The sequence below is a fragment of the Schistocerca americana genome, chromosome 5, assembly GCF_021461395.2.
Source record: "Schistocerca americana isolate TAMUIC-IGC-003095 chromosome 5, iqSchAmer2.1, whole genome shotgun sequence".
NCBI lineage: Eukaryota > Metazoa > Arthropoda > Insecta > Orthoptera > Acrididae > Schistocerca > Schistocerca americana.
The window spans coordinates 309,261,218-309,278,884 of record NC_060123.1 but is presented as its reverse complement, the minus strand read 5'-3'; the positions used below and the strand labels follow the sequence as shown (position 1 = coordinate 309,278,884).

The following is a 17,667-nucleotide window of genomic DNA, read 5'->3' as shown; positions in this document are numbered from 1 at the left end:
GTTAGTAATCAAGTGATGTTAATGTCTGAGTTAAGATAATTAGAGAAGAAAGTGAATCAAATTCCATTTCATTACATAATGGATTATTACTATGACTCAGACAAAAGTCGGTATTTTGGAAGCACGTAAAGAGATGCATGTGCGTAGCTATTCCTGTGTTCCCAACAGAATACAAATAATGATGTGTCTTTCCGTGCAGAACGACAATGTGATGGTAGCTGCCAGAGTTCTGCGTAGCCTATAGTGCAATCAATCAACACTTACGACATAAACACTGCATTGAAATTTGTTTAATGATCTTTTCGATAACTCTGAGCAGCAGTTACGACGTTTCGTCGTTTAAAGTAGTAGCTTTCAAATAACATTAAAAAAATATGTGGTAAAATTTGCATTAGGAATATGCCACAAGAAATGAAAAGTCGTTCCCTTCGTCAAATGCGTCGAAGTAGCCCATCGAATTATTTGAAGCAATTTTTGTCCCAGAAAAGGAAAAAAAATATAGTTCTTGCTTCTTCTCGCGAATTCATGAGGTCAATGGCAATTTAAACGAGGACAGCTCAGTTGTGTGGTCCTTATATCGCACAAGATTTTCCTTTACTTCAAGATATTGGGTAATATATATAATCATTGATATTGAACATTATATATAAGTTAATATGGAGTTGCAAAATTCGTCGGAGTAGTGATTTTTGAAGTAGCAAAACAACAATATTGGAACCGAGTTCAATAAAGGAGACCAATGTTTATGATCAACTTACCTTCAGCTCCTTGAGGATAACTTCGGGTCGCGTGGATTTCTTCAGAATGTTCCGATATTTGAACATGTTTTTCTGAAAATGAAAGAAACAACGTGTAAGTTATGGTGTGAAAGTATAATTTTTAGCTCTGTGCACAGCCCCAAAAGAATTATCTGGAATCACAGTTAAATAGCTTGAGAGAATATTTACTTTAACAAAGAATTTCACGAATGAACTCGTTCTTATTACGCGACACAGGTAAAAGTCGAGAGATTCCAATTAAAGGAGGTGATGATATCACGTATCATCTCAACCACTGAAAATAATTGCCTGGTAATGAAGAGCTTATGCCAGTTTCATTTCAGCTATAGCGGATGCTGACGAGACACAAAATTCGATACAGCTATTCTAATTGGTAAATTTTTCTCATCTTCTCAAAAGACCCGTTTTTTTAAGAATATAAGCGCGTTTCGATTAACCATAGTTAACAAAACGAAATGGGAGATCTGAGTAGTGAGCCGCACCTGGATAGAATTCGCACTTCTTGTCTTGCGCAGTCGCCTGCCTGGATGTGGTTCTTTGGTGGTTTTCCGTTCCTATCTACACAAATGTCGGACTACGCCATCTTGTTCCGTAACAATAAAAACACGAACACACAAACATGAAATTTACTTGGTTGTCTTACAGAGGAATGTACGGATTATTTCACAGTTTAGATAAATAAAGAAATAAGTATATTTGGTAACCAATTTGGTGCAAATTACCTGTTGTGAAGCCATAGAACAGTTACGATATCAGTACGGACATTATGGCGCACCAGTGAATATTATGTTCTGTCAAACCCCAATAGATGCAAACACTGCAATATCGGTATAAGATAGTTTTAGGTTTTGCTATGACGTAGACATCCAGACGGTGGTAGGTCTTTGAGTCGTTAGCTATATTGTTGGTTTTCACTGACGCACACGTATTACGATCGTTGATAGGTGAATAGTTCTGCTACTATGAAGTACTACTCTTCCACTGCACAAGTGTCCATAGATCTTAAAGTATACATTTTAGAGCCCATAGCTACTTGACTTTTTTTCTTGTTTTGGTCCATAATATCTTCTCCAAAAATACGAAACCGAACACCTTGCAGTAGAAGAGGTGTGTTTCACAGTATGGAAGATGAGCAAGTGCTCATGGCTCTGAAGGTATATATTTTACAGCACACGTCTACCAGACAGTTTTTCTCGTTTTTGTCCACACTATCATCTCTGAAAGTTACCTACCCTACAATCGTAACAACAACAGTACCGGTGTATGTATTCCAGTCAGATGTATCAGAACGATTTTCGCTTACAATTTTCGACACAATCGTTTCCAAACCAAGTCGCCTATCTCAGATTGATACACTTTCCCTTATCCTCACCCCTGACAGTTTGTAGCGTCGTCACGGAATCACCCGGTGCAATGGAGAGTCTCACATGTTTCACGATGTTTGTTTGCTGCTCACTTATCAAGGGACGTGGACAATACAGATTTCCATTACATGTATGTTAGTATGTGAATAATGGTTTCTGTTTTCTTGTTAATAGAACTGGATAATGGAATGATATCTTCACAAAACATTTCAGGTTTTTGAATGAAATAAAAATAATTTCATGTGTCTCGATGGCCTGGTGCAAATTCTTTCGAACGTACGCTACTTCGGCGACTCCTGTGTCCTCAACCTACTCCAGTTATCCAACTTGAGACTTCAATTTTAAAGTGGAATCCGAACCATGTGTTATTTATGTCACCTCCTCGTATCTTTAAGAACTTAAGGCTAGGTTAAAAGGAAGACTGAAAAATCCGTGGTACGACCGATATTCGATCCCGCGACGTCTCGGCTTCCAGCCATTCGACTTACCACCAGATCCCCAGGCCCGACATTAGACTAAACGAATCACACGTTTGGACAACTGGAACAACTTCGCATCCATTTCGGAGGCTTTTGTGTCATTATCACATTTCATTCAAGCTGCTTCTCATTTGGTCTCACGAAGCTAAGCTGCCCCCGTACCGAATCTGTCCACCAGGAATAAAACCTGAAACTTCGGCGTTAGCTGCTAAACAGCAGAGGCAGTCACATTTCAGATTTATGTGGGAAGTGGCGACAAGAGTGACATCTGTTAACAGAAATACAGTAATTCCTAAACCGTGGATCATCGGATTCCCTTGACGAGTGGTCACTCGCTAAAACTGGAACAGGCTGAAAGCAAGGGAAAAAAGGAAAAGTAAGGGAAGGAAAAAATTAGGGCTGCGTCTCCTGAGTAGAGTCCTGCCCAGCTGAAAAGACGACTGATGAGGAGGTGTCCAGTAATAGGAGGCAGACAATCATGCTATGCACTGGCCAAAAGTGTCACATTCTGTCGACTGCATCTGTCGGTGGGGAGCATTTTGGAGGGGTGTTCAACATTTTGTATACATACAGGTATGGCTATTTTCGAGATGTGTTCATTAAGGGCAACAAAGCCACTAAAAACCATAAGGAGTTTTGGTATTACCTTAAGTTAATAAGTGGATCGAAATCATCTATTCAATTGCTCAGTGATCATAATGGCGCTGAAATGTAAGATGACGGAGAAAAGGCCTAAATGCTGAATTCAGTACTCCGTAGTTGTTTCATGGCGGAGACCGTGACACGATTCTTCCATTCAGCAATCGCACTAACGCTGAAATGGCAGGTATTGAGGTAAAGGCTTGTGAACCCGGTGAGAGATTATGAGAAAGAACTCGAGCCGCTTCTAGCAGTAGTATACCGTAGCTTGCTGGAACAACGAAGGATACCAAGCATTGAAAAAAGCAGCACAGGTGATTACTGATACACATAATTATAGGCCTAAGCCGCTGGCGTCAATCTGTTGTAGAATTAAGGAACATGTTTTTTACTCTCACACTGTAACGATTCTGGAGAACGAAAATCTGCTTTACAAAAACTAACATGGAATCCGCAAATATAAGTCTTACCGAACACTGTTTTGTGTGTTCATATGTGAAATCTAGAGCGCCGTAACAAAATACGAGCTTACCGGGTATCGGACCAAGATAAAATGGTTCAAATGGCTCTAAGCACCATGGGACTTAACATCGGAGGTCACCAATCCCCTAGACTTAGAAACTACTTAAACCTAACTAACCTAAGGATATCACACACATCCATACCCGAGGCAGGATTCGAAACTGCGTCCGTAGCAGCAGCGCGGTTCCGGACTGAAGCGCCTAGAACCGCTCGGCCACAGCGACCGGCAGTTTACAAGAGAGAGACTTAAATATTTTATTCACAACCTAATGAAATCGACAGATGTAAAGATGATCTATGAAGTATCCTACGGGAATGTTGTAAGGCCATTATTGTTTACAACACACACTGAAGATCCACCTGCCTAATATCTTGTAGAGCCCCGGCGAGCACGCACAACTGGCGCAACACGATGTGGCATGGTGCGGCATGGACGCCACTAATGTCTGAAGTAGTGCTGGAGGAAATGGACACCATGATACCTGCAGGACCGTGCATAAATCCGTAAGAGTACGGGCGGTTGGAGATCTCACCTGAACAGCACGTTGCATGAGTCCCAGATACGCTCACTAACGTTCATGTCTGGGAAGTTTGGTGGACATCGGAAGTGTCTAAACTCAGAAGAGTGTTCCTGGAGCCACTTTATAGCAATTCTGGACATGTGGAGTGTCGCACTGTCCTGCAGGAATTGCCCAAGTCTGTCGGAATGTACAATGGACATGAATGGATGCAGGTGATCAGACAGGATGCTCATGTACGTGTCACCTGACAGACTCATATCTAGAGGTATTGCGGGTCACATATCATTTCAACTGCACACGCCCCACACCATCACAGAGCCTCCGCCAGCTGGAACAGTCCTCTGCTGACATCTGGGTCCATAGATTCATGAGGTCATCTCCATACCCGTACACCTACATCCGCTTGGGACAATTTGAAACGAGACTCGTCCCACCAGACAACATGTTTCCATTCATCAACAGTCCAATGTCGGTGTTGACGGGTCCAGGCGAGGCGTAAAGCTTTGTGCCGTGCAGTCATCAAGGGTACATGAGAGGGCCTTCGTCTCCGAAAGCCCATATCGGTGATGTTTAGTTGAATGGTTCGCACGCTGACATTTGTTGATGGCCCAGCACTGAAATCTGCAGCAATTTGCGGAATGTTTGCACTTCTGTCACCTTGAACGATTCTCTTCAGTCGTCCTTGCTCTCGTTCTTGTAGGATCTTTTGCCGGTCGCAGCGATATCGGAGATTTGATGTTTTACCGGATTCCTGATATTCACGGTACACTCGTGAAATTGTCGTACGGGGAAATCCAGATTTCATTGCTACCTTGGAGATGCTGTGTCCCATCGCTCGTCGCCAACTATAACACCAAGTTCAAACTCACTAAAATCTTGATAACCTGCCGTTGTATCAGCAGTAACCAATCTAACAACAGCGCCAGACACTTGTTGTCTTATATAGGCGTTGCCTACCGCAGAGCCATATTCTACCTGTTTACATATCTCTGTATCTGAATACGCATGTCTATGGCAATTTCTTTGTCGCTTCAGTGTATATGATCTAGTGGACACCGACCGGAAGCTCTATGAGGCTTTTTGCACATGATGCTGCTGGCTATGGAAATGCTGCAGCGCCAGAATGCTGTAGCGAAATGCAGGAAGATCTGCGGAGGATCGATGACAGGTGCGCGGATTGGGACTTGACGCTGAACGTAAATAAGTGTAACAGTTTGCCAGTAAATAGGAGAGATGGTCAATTACTGTTTGAGTACGTTATTGGAGAAAAAGCACAGAAAACAGTAGTAACTCTACAAATGTACGACCTATTGAGTAGAATCACCACATAAAACGAAGTATAGGAAAAGCAGATAGCAGGCCGAATGAGACTCATTCGGAGAATATTAAAGAAATCTAATTCATCCACGAAAGAAGTGGCTTACGAAACATTCGTTCGGACAAGTCTTAACTGTTGTTCGTCAGTCTGGGACCCTTACCAAGCAGAATTAACGGAAGAGATAGAGAAGATCCAAAGAAGAGCGGCGTGTTTCGTCACGGGATCGTTTAGTAAGCACCAGCGCGTTGCGCAGATGCTCAACAAACTCCCTTGGCAATCGCTACAAGAGAGAGGTTGCTGAAATTTCAAGAGTGAACACTAAAAGAAAAGAGAGAAGTGACGCTTGAGGTGTCGCATGCGACGCGTCAGTTTCTCCGCCGCCGCTACGCCCCGGGGCAGCAGCCTGGGAGACGGGTGACTGCAGCGGAACAGCCTCTTCAGCTGCTCGCGAACTGCAGCCAGCCGCCAACAAACAGCCGCACGTCACTGTCGCAATCAAGTCCAAATCCGAAAATAGGGTCGTGAATGAAGCACTTGTACAACACGTAGCACTGAAAGCCCGTTTATTACAGACACCAGCGAACAGACAGAACTCAACTCCGTGACAGAGTGTAATGCTATTTATACATACATCGAATATTCCAGAAAATACAAACGTTGCAAAGAGAAAAAAATCGAGACCCTTTCAGAAATGATATATACTAATTAACAGGTATTCGCTTTTTATCAGGTTCGAACTGGCGACCCACAGCAGCCAGCTACGTTAACTACTACAGCACAAGGCATTCGGCACAATTCGCGGCGATATTTTGAAGTCCAATTACAGGCGTAACATTAATGGGTCTCATGACATGGCAACTGTCAGAATTTCTCCCACCGTTGAAAATATCTCAGAGTGTATCACCAGCCCTTTCACCGATCATCTCCTGACTTTCGCTAGTACGACAGTTCGCAACCCTGGGCAGCAAAGGGCTGCCAGCACAAGTGCTTCTCTCCCCTGCTTATAGTCGAGGTGACTGTTTCACAGTGCAGTTCAAATTACATGTTGCTTCGCCGTTTAGAAGTCTTTCAGGTTGCATAGATGTTACACGTCAGTTTACGCGTCTTTCCTTTGCGCAGCTGATGATGTTTTAATCAATTTTTTGTGATTAATATTTCTTTTATAATATGTACAGTGTTGAAATCGTTTTCTGCAGTATGCAGGGTGGTCCATTGATCGTGACCGGGCCAAGTACCTCACGAAATAAGCGTCAAACGAAAAAACTACGAAGAACGAAACTTGTCTAGCTTGAAGGGGGAAACCAGATGGCGCTATTGTTGGCCCGCTAGATGGCGCTGCCATAGGTCAAACGGATATCAACTGCGTTTTTTTAAAAATGGGAACCCCCATTTTTATTACATATTCGTGTAGTACGTAAAGGAACCACTGTTTTCGCTTTGTGATAGATGGCGCTGTAATAGTCACAAACATATGGCTCACAATTTTAGACGAACAGTTGGTAACAGGTACGATTTTTAAATTAAGATACAGAACGTAGGTACGTTTGAACACTTTATTTCGGTTGATCCAATGTGATACATGTACCTTTGTGAACTTATCATTTCTGAGAACGCATGCTGTTACAACGTGATTACTTGCAAATACCACATTAATGCAATAAATGCTCAAAATGATGTCCGTCAACCTAAATGTATTTGGCAATACGACATTCCTCTCAACAGCGAGTAGTTCGCCTTCCGTAATGTTCGCACATTCATTGACAATGCGCTGACGCATGTTGTCAAGCGTTGTCGGTGGATCACGATAGCAAATATCCTTCAACTTTCCCCACAGGAAGAAATCCGGGGACGTCAGATCCGATGAACGTGCGGGCCATGGTATGGTGCTTCAACGACCAATCCACCTGTCATCAAATATGCTATTCAATACCTCTTCAACGGCACGCGAGCTATGCGCCGGAAATCCATCATGTTGGAAGTACATCGCCATTCTGTCATGCAGTGAAACATCTTGTAGTAACATCGGTAGAACATTACGTAGGAAATCAGGATACTTTGAACCATTTAGACTGCCATCGATAAAATGGGGGCCAATTATCCTTCCTCCCATAATGCCGCACCATACATTAACCCGCCAAGGTCGCTGATGTTCCACTTGTCGCAGCCATCGTGGATTTTCCGGTGCAAATACCGTCCGCACTGGCGGAATGTTATGTGATACCTCGTACTTATGCGTTTGTGACTATTACAGCGCCATCTATCACAAAGCGAAAATGTGGTCCAACTAAAACATTCATATTTCTTTACGTACTACACAAATATGTAATAAAAAATGGGGGTTCCTATTTAAAAAAAACGCAGTTGATATCCGTTTGACCTATGGCAGCGCCATCTAGCTTGCCAACCATAGCGCCATCTGGTTTCCCCCTTCAAGCTAGACGAGTTTCGTTCTTTGTAGTTTTTTCGTTTGATGCTTATTTCGTGAGATATTTGGCCCAGTCACTATCAATGGACCACCCTGTATACGTTTACACAGGCAGGTCGCTTAAAGATAATATGAAGTTATTATTTTGTGTAGTTTATCACACGTTGAGAAAGGGCAAATCACGAGTTTATATGTGGTCGATGTTACTGAGAGCGCGTACTATTTTTAGCTGCTGCTTTGGGGTACTGCGGTTTTCGATACGGCTTAATGCTGGTTTTCTCCAGTCAGACTGAGTGTATCATGGGATGTGCATCTCAGTCGTCCCGTATTTATCTCTGCCTTATCATGCTGCATCGGCGTTCTTAACTCTGATTAACCGAAACTATATTTTTACTAAAAGTGTACCGACTCAAAGACGCCTCCAACCAGTGATCTCTACACTGTTTGGATATCGGGCTCCAGCTGTCTGAACGCGCCAGCCAAAGATGCTCGTATTTCGTTTCATGCCTAATTACAAAAGGGCTGCCACGAAATGGCACGAGAACGCAAACTGAAAATACTTTTCGATTCCGCTCCCTCATCAGCGTACTACATGGCATATTGATATAAAGTTCAAAGCCAGAAATACGCAAAGAATTATTTATCGCGTAGAGAAGACAGAATTTTTTTTACCTAACTACAACATGGCAGACTGTGCAGATGACAAGAATATGCAGTTACGCTGAAGTTACAGGCTGTGTGTTTGGCGGCGCTGTGGGCAGTGCGGCGGTGGCGCCTCATGAACGAAGCTGCCTGTCGTCTACTGGGATGTGACAGGGAAAGTTCTCTTCCGCCATCAGCTTTGAACCTCCATAGTGACCATCGGGCGGAGTGCACCCCGCTGGAGCCCTGGACCTTTTTTCCTGTATCGTCAACGACGGCGGCTACGACAGAGTGATCATTGTGCTGACGATCACCTGTTTGGGGCTGTGAACCCTAGCGTACCTGGTTTGGCTAACGTAAGGAAGTTGGCTGTCTTATGTTTACGCGCACTTGAGCACAGTGGTTGCGGTCTTGTTGGTTTTCTCTATTTAATCGAAGCTCAGTTATGTGACAAAATTACAATACGTATAATTTTTATTAGCTGCAATGATGAATTTGGATGTCTGTTGTCCACGTAAAAATTGTTTTTTGCTTTATTGAGGCTTAATGCCTGTCATGCCACAACAGTATTTTCCACGCATAGACTGGTGGCCGAGCGGTTCTGGCGCTACAGTCTGGAACCGCGCGACCGCTACGGTCGCAGGTTCGAATCCTGCCTCGGGCATGGATGTGTGTGTTGTCCTTAGGTTAGTTAGGTTTAAGTAGTTCTAAGTTCTAGGGGACTTATGACCTCAGCAGTTGAGTCCCATAGTGCTCAGAGCCATTTGAACCATTTTGAACCATGCATAGATAATGGGGGATTTATAAACGTTTCATGACAGTGCCTTTTCATAAATTACTGTAGTTGGATGCTACGGAAGTAGGGAAGGTACATCCATTGAATTGTTTAAAACTAAACGTTGTTGTTGTTGTTGTTGTGGTCTTCAGTCCTGAGACTGGTTTGATGCAGCTCTCCATGCTACCCTATCCTGTGCAAGCTTCTTCATCTCCCAGTACTTACTGCAACCTACATCCTTCTGAATCTGCTTATTGTATTCATCTCTTGGTCTCCCTCTACGATTTTTACCCTCCACGCTGCCCTCCAACGCTAAATTGGTGATCCCTTGATGCCTCAGAACATGTCATACCAACCGGTCCCGTCTTCTTGTCAAGTTGTGCCACAAACTCCTCTTCTCCCCAATTCTATTCAATACCTCCTCATTAGTTATGTGATCTATCCATCTAATCTTCAGCATTCTTCTGTAGCACCACATTTCGAAAGCTTCTATTCGCTTGTTGTCCAAACTATTTATCGTCCATGTTTCACTTCCATACATGGCTACACTTCATACAAATACTTTCAGAAACGACTTCCTGACCGGCTGGTCCCGGCGTAGGTTCGAGTCCTCCCTCGGGCATGGGTGTGGGTGTTTGTCCTTAGGATAATTTAGGTTAAGTAGTGTGTAAGCTTAGGGACTGATGTCCTTAGCAGTTAAGTCCCATAAGATTTCACACACATTTTTTGAGTTCCTGACACTTAAATCTCTACCCGATGTTAACAAATTTCTCTTCTTCAGATACTCTTTCCTTGCTATTGCCAGTCTACATTTTATATCTTCTCTACTTCGACTATCATCAGTTATATTGCTCCCCAAATAGCAAAACTCCTTTACTACTTCAAGTGTCTCATTTCCTAATCTAATTCCCTCAGCATCACCCGACTTAATTCGACTACATTCCATTATCCTCGTTTTACTTTTGTTGATGTTCATCTTATATCCTCCTTTCAAGTCACTGTCAATTCCGTTTAACTGCTCTTCCAAGTCCTGTGCTGTCTCTGACAGAATTACAATGTTATCGGCAAACCTCAAAGTTTTTATTTCTTCTACATGTATTTTAACACCTACTCCGAATTTTTCTTTCGTTTCCTTTACTGCTTGCTCAATATACAGATTGAATAACATCGGGGAGAGGCTACAACCGTGTCTCACTCCCTTCCCAACCATTGCTTCCCTTTCATGCCTTTCGACTCTTATAACTGCGATCTGGTTTCTGTACAAATTGTAAATAGCCTTTCGCTCCAGGTATTTTACCCCTGCCACCTTCAGAATTTGAAAGAGAGTATTCCAGTCAACATTGTCAAAAGTTTTCTCCAAGTCTGCAAATGCTAGGAACGTAGATTTGCCTTTCCTTAATCTTTCTTCTAAGATATACTTTGTCTTCAATTAGTTGGATGAGAATTATGAATTTTATTTTCTTCCAACTGGATTTTTTGGAATAATAGTTTAATTTATTTTTAAAGAAGAGTATTACACTCATCTTAACCTAGACCTTCCACTCGCTTCTAACGGTACGAAAATTACATACAAAACATGGAGAAGTACTAATAAAACAAAAACAAATAGTAATTCCTAATTTTTGGTATCAGAACACCATTCTACTTTTCATTAAGCTTCTTTTGAGGAATCGCCCAGCTCTATGTGGTGAGTACAACAGAAGGTATAAATTTTCTTAATTTACGATAATCTGTAGATCTTTATGCTCTGTAGCACCTTAACTAACTGTGCTACGAGATTAAGCGCAGACTTATCTGTTTTGTCCTGATGAGGCCTTTAATCTCTTATAGTTAACTTTTTCAGAGCTATCGTGCTTTATGCACGTTTTGTTGTGATTGTGGTTTTAAGATCGCCTCTCGGCGGCCGCATGCTTTCGCAGCGGCCACAAATGACCGCGAACCGCGCCGCGTGTTTCCGATCAAACTGGGCTACCTCCTGCCCTCCTACTTGCACAATCACGCCTGTCAGCAAATTGCTTTGGGCAGGCACCTCACAAATATCGTCATTTGCAGGCCGAAGAAGCTACCTGGTCGCTTCTGATGTCTGACGTCTGGGCACTGCCCAGTGCGCGTAGGGCGACCACGCCGCCTCTGCTTCCAGACTCACGAGTATGTGATATCGGTCGGTGCCCGAAGGGACGTACCATCACAGGCACAGATAATATTGCATGTCTTCCAGCAACAGACGGGCGCAACACCGGTCTTACAAGTCAGCAACGTGGCCAAGTACGTCGTACTCCTATTCAATGATTTAACGCGCGCTTGTTTCAAAAATGGTTCAAATGTCTCTGAGCGCTATGGGACTTAACATCGGAGGTCATCAGTCCCCTAGAACTTAGAACTTATTAAACCTAACTAACCTAAGGACATCGTACACATCCATGCCCTACGCTGGATTCGAACCTGCGACCTTAGCGGTCGTGCGGTTCCAGACTGTAGCACCTAGAACCGCTCGGCCACACCGGCCGGCTGCGCTTGTTTCACCAATTGTTTTAACTGAATGTAACCGTTCAGAACGATATGCTGCAGCATAATTGTTGGCTGCCTTTTTGAGACGCTGTCTGTTAAAAAAATAGAGTAACTGTTTTCTATCGAGGTGAGTGAACTTTTACGCCCCCGACGCAGCTTGCGTCACCAGTCTGAATAGCCGAGGAGGTTGTGTGTCACGTATGGAGGCGGTCAATTTCCGCTTCGAGAGCAGGAATATTCGGATATATTTGCCCTTTACTTCTGAGAAGGGACACTGAAGTGATCGCACCACTGGAGCATTGTCTGACGTGGGCGGCGTGTTTGTACGTATCTCTCCACTTGTGCTTCCACGCCCACGGCTTTACGCAGTGGGAGAGGCTTACATCGCATGTGAAACAAGATGCTGAATTTTATCAGGTAATGTTAGGAGAGATCGCCTTGCGCCACGTCTTCCTGCTAAAGGGGAGGAGAAACGTGGTTCGATTTCTTCACAGCATCTAGTACGGTAAAAAAGAAAGTACTTTTCCAATAGAAATTTTTGGTGTTGCACAGTTCTTCTGGTTACAGTACACAATGACATTCCTTTTCACCCCGATGGGGTGGCGAGTTAGGTCACAAGAAAAAAAGACACAAGAAAGAAAGATGGTATAAACATTAACTGAGAGATACGAGGCGTGTTTTTTTAAGTAAGTACCGTTTTGAAACCAAAATGAAACAGGCAGACTTTTCTTAGCAATTCTATCTTTACACAAAAGCCTGTACTTTTCTACATAATTTCCAACAACATTGAGGCACGGTTCGTATCGTACAACCAGTTCCTGAATGCCATTTTCATAGAGGTCTGCCGCCTCATTAGGTAACACTGCATAAAGCACCCTTCTTGATACTTGAGGAAACTCATCGCATATCGTAGAAAGGATAAAGTGTCTGTTCTCCTTCACTTTCTCATCAACTTTCTGCACCAAACCGTCAGTAACGACTGTAGGTCGCCCACTTCTTTACTAATCATGCACAATCTACGGCCGTATTTAAAAGCTCTCATTCATTTCCGTAGCAACCCATCGCTCATAATACACTTCACTGATCTGACGATGAATTTCATTGGCTTTCACGCCTTTAGCACTAAGAAAACAGATCACGGCGCGTATATCTGTCAGAGGCGTTCTCAGTCGGAGGAGGTGTTTCAAATACTTACAAACACTGAAGAGGCCACCGTTTGTATCCGCAGCAGCAAGCCGCATCGCTGGCGTCAGAGTGAACCCAACCAGCACTCAGCAGCCCGCAACTGCCATAACGTATACTGCCATAACTTATTGCGCTATAATTGTGCTTACGAACGATAAACAAAGTTGTTTACTACATGCAGTGTGAATTTTTATTACTGACTGACGACTGAGTACAGAGTTATACATGATTATCAGTGTAGTGAGGGATTTTTTATGGTAGGTTTTTAAGAGAAAAGTAATGGTTTGCTACGCGATCGTCAGAAAAAGTAAGTAATTTAGGAATTAAGTTTCATATACTCCCTAAAAACAATATGGCGAAACTAAAATTAATAAATGCTTGTAAACGCACAGATTAGTTTTCAGTTGAAAAAAATTTGAATTTATGGAAACAGAAATAAAATGCTTTAGGAAAAACAATGAAGATATACAGATAGTCTCTCTCGATACAGTGCTGCGCTGCTGAAGTTAAAATATGTTCAAAAAGTGATTCTGGGATCTTTTTCTGTCTATCAACGACAAGTAATTTTGGAAGGACTGTGTACTAACTGGTCATCTTTACATATTGTGAAGACTGCGACTTAACGTTGTTTATTTTACAAAGCTTTATCTTTTGTCAGAACTTTGCTGTGATGTGTTTGGCACTTTCAACAGAATGAAAGCTATCAACAAGAAAAAAAAAAAAGTGGAAAGGCGGCAAGCGAACTGAGAGTGCCGGCCGAAGTGGCCGTGCGGTTAAAGGCGCTGCAGTCTGGAACCGCAAGACCGCTACGGTCGCAGGTTCGAATCCTGCCTCGGGCATGGATGTGTGTGATGTCCTTAGGTTAGTTAGGTTTAAGTAGTTCTAAGTTCTAGGGGACTAATGACCTCAGCAGTTGAGTCCCATAGTGCTCAGAGCCATTTGAACTGAGAGTGCACACAAAAACTGAAAAAATAAAAAAGTTCTTACACAACATTGCAGAATAGAAAAAGAAAACTTGTTAATATAGTTACAGAGTTTAAAATGGCATTATAGGAGGTTTCTCCGTATTACAGGTTTATGAGATCTAAGCCTGTGTGAGCCACTTCCACCAGAAGAAAAAGCAGTGTCGTTGGAGATGGTGAAACAGGTTGACGTCGTTCCGAGGTTTTACACTAGCATTTCACCGACCATAGAAAGAAAATAGTCTGACTAGTATAAAGCTTAATAACAATCAAATCGAAAAAGCTTTATTACATTCATGTCTGAGTATCATTTAAACATGTGTGTGTCGTGTGCCTGTAAGCTTCAATGCAGTGTACCGTGGCGAGAGAGTTCACCATGATGTCATAGCTCACAGCCCACTTGCACGTAAACACGCTGAATATTGGTGAGAATTACGTAGAAAAGTAGATAAAAGTACAGGCTCTCAAGTAAAAATAAAACTGCTAAGAAAAGTCTACTTGTTTTATGTGATTTCAAAACAGTACTTAAAAAAAAACACGGCTCCTACGTGACTTGTCGTTTTTCTACACTCTACTAACGAGAAGAAGCCTTCCCGCAGCGACTGTAAACGCACGCTGTTGTCACGGGCTCATTTCTACGCGTTTTCTTGTCCAAATAGCATCACAAGCCAACGACTACTACTGAGCAGACTTCTATCGTTGACATGGTTTGTGCAACAAAATAGAGCGCTTGGTTAACACAGCTGATGTCCACACAGCTTGCTCGTGGTCGACAACGGAGTTCTCGTCATCTCGTAGAATCGAGTGTACTGCCGGTGGTCCACGTCTTCGCAACACGATATTTCGACATTATAACTCAGTCTCTTCATCAGGTGTTTGCTGAGACTGGTCGGTTTGCTGACCGGTTTCAGGCATAAATATGCAAATGCTCGCAACATTTATTTATTATTTATTTCATTAACAGTACAGAGTAACCAATTGCTTTGAAAAGTACGGTAGGGTCGGATGCTTCTAAATCTAAAAGCAAAGACTTCTTGTTGTTACAATCTTACTGGTACGCAGTTGTGATCACTATTTTGAATAACATAATACATAAAAATTTCTCTGAGGTTATAGAGAATTTAATGCTTTATAATTGTTAAAGTGGTTCTATATAATTTGTGTCCGCCTAGTTCAGGAGAATATAATTTATATAACGCAAATGTAAAAAAAGTAACACAGTAAGCGTGGTGAAAATAAGTTGGAATATGTACGGGGAAGTGATGTACTATATTTGAATGTGTAATATAGTGTAAGTAGCTTGTTGGTTGATAATAGCCTATTTCTACTTATGTCAGGTGGGAAGGTCTCGGTAGAACTTAGAGCTTTTCTCACCTAAAACGGCGTGTTTATGTATGTTGTGTGTGTGTGTATTTATACTGTGTGTGTGTATTTATAGTGCTGCATGTCAGGACACTACATGGTATTCAGTAGTTGTTTGTTTAATTGTTGTTAGCTGTGATATATTTTGTGCGATACTTTAGATACATACACACATGGTGTTACTCAGATTATATACCGGTACTGATTGGTGCCCGCATCTCGTGGTCGTGCGGTAGCGTTCTCGCTTCCCACGCCCGGGTTCCCGGGTTCGATTCCCGGCGGGGTCAGGGATTTTCTCTGCCTCGTGATGGCTGGGTGTTGTGTGCTGTACTTAGGTTAGTTAGGTTTAAGTAGTTCTAAGTTCTAGGGGACTGATGACCGTAGCAGTTAAGTCCCATAGTGCTCAGAGCCATTTGAACATTTTTGGTACTGATTGACCATTTGATAAATGGCAACCAGGAATTTTAACTTTACATGAAGAATACACTTACGGCTGTAAATTTACTAGTAGACATAGAATTTAGTTCATTGATACTTGAGTGCAGTATTCCTTAAATAACTTAATACTTTACATTTTTAGTTTTATACATAATTTATACAGAAAATACATTTGATGTCTATAATAAATTGAGTGTAGTTTACATAAAGAAGATGGGTAACATTAGTGCCTGTGTACAGTATACTACAAACAATATACAACGTGCCGTTGGGAAAGAGGAGCCTCGGAATAAAAGTTCTTTGAACCTTCTTCTCCCAAGCGATGTTATCTTATTACTAGAGTCTTAATATGTGGTGTCATTGCTTGTGGCGGTGCTTTGTCTGTTTTACGATTGTTAACGCCTGTTGTGTTGTTTGCGCATATGTTATGGCATCCACTGTCATGGGATGTTGGTTTGGGTCCCTTACGTGTTGATCCCTTCAGAGTCCTGTTCACTTAGTGTGTTGGTTCCTTCCTCGGTTTCGGAAACTCTGGGCGTGCTTGTGTCCTCCCATGTAGTAGTGTTGTTTATGCTTGTCTACGCCTTCTTCCATATGGGTTTTGGCGTTTGTATTCTTCGTGCAGTGTGTTCGATAAAATATCGGCTACGCTATTTATTGTAATCCAATCATCGGGATTACGTACAGGGTGTACACAAAGTCTGGGAACACTTTCAATTATTTATTGCACAAGAACTAAACATTACACAGATGTCATACATACTGCATTTTGAAGAGAAACTCTGAAAGGTTTTTTTTTTTTTTTTTTTTTTACAAACATTCGATACTCGAACCACGAGTGACCTAGCAGACATCAGTATGGTATTCGGATTCTTATCATACCCGTTCCAGTAATGCATCGTCGACTATGGTAGTCGCTTCCCGTATTCTCTCCCGGAGCTCTGCTACATCACGTGGTAGGGGCGGGACATACACCAGATCTTTAACGTGTCCCCACAAAAAAAGGTCACACGGAGTGAGGTCTGGTGATCGGGGAGGCCATCTCATGAAAGAGCTGTCCCCTCCTGTAGCACGGTCGATCCATCGATGCGGCAGCTCCATGTTCAGGTACCCACGAACTTCACGATGAAAGTGGGGCGGAGCCCCATCCTGCTGAAAGAAGAATGGAGAGTCCGACTGCATTTGAGGCATCAGCCATTGCTGTAACATATCAAACTAGGAATATCCAGTGAAAGTGCTCTCGGCGAAGAATAATGGCCCGTACATTTTTCGATGTGACAAGGCACAAAAAACATTTACCTTTGGGGAATCACGTTCAAATTCAATGCATTCGTGTGGATACTTTGTACCCCAGATTCGACAATTAGGCCTGTTCACTTTCCCATTAGTGTGAAAAGCAGCTTCGTCGCTAATAATTAGGCGATCAACAATGCCATCCCCATCCTCATTCAATTGTTGCAACTGCGAACAAAACTCAAAAACGCTTGCCTCTGTCGTCGTCATTGAGCTTCTGCACTAGCTTCAATTTGAATGGTTTCATATGCAGCTTCTGTCACTGTCATTGGAGCCGTTTCGAGTTCATGGGATGCACGACGCACCGATTTCTTTGGACTCCTTATGACTGTGTCTCGTACGCGCTTACATTCACTTACTCACACTGAGACGTACGCTTCTCTTTGCCGGGCACAAGCAAACACGCCGTAACGAATTTGTTGTGCCAGTGCTAAATGGCCTTCCTTGTTGGTAGC

The 17,667-nt window shown here is 42.6% G+C and overlaps 1 protein-coding gene across 1 annotated transcript in view; it reads right to left on the bottom strand.

Annotated features, from left to right (window-relative positions):
- The window catches only part of LOC124616334 (C-Maf-inducing protein-like), a 949,846-nt gene that overhangs the window by 89,499 nt on the left and 842,680 nt on the right, over positions 1–17,667 (bottom strand). Inside the window, exon 4 of the mRNA XM_047144641.1 lies at positions 759–830. Within this exon, the coding sequence (XP_047000597.1) occupies positions 759–830 (72 nt within the window). The remainder of the gene's footprint in view (positions 1–758; positions 831–17,667) is intronic.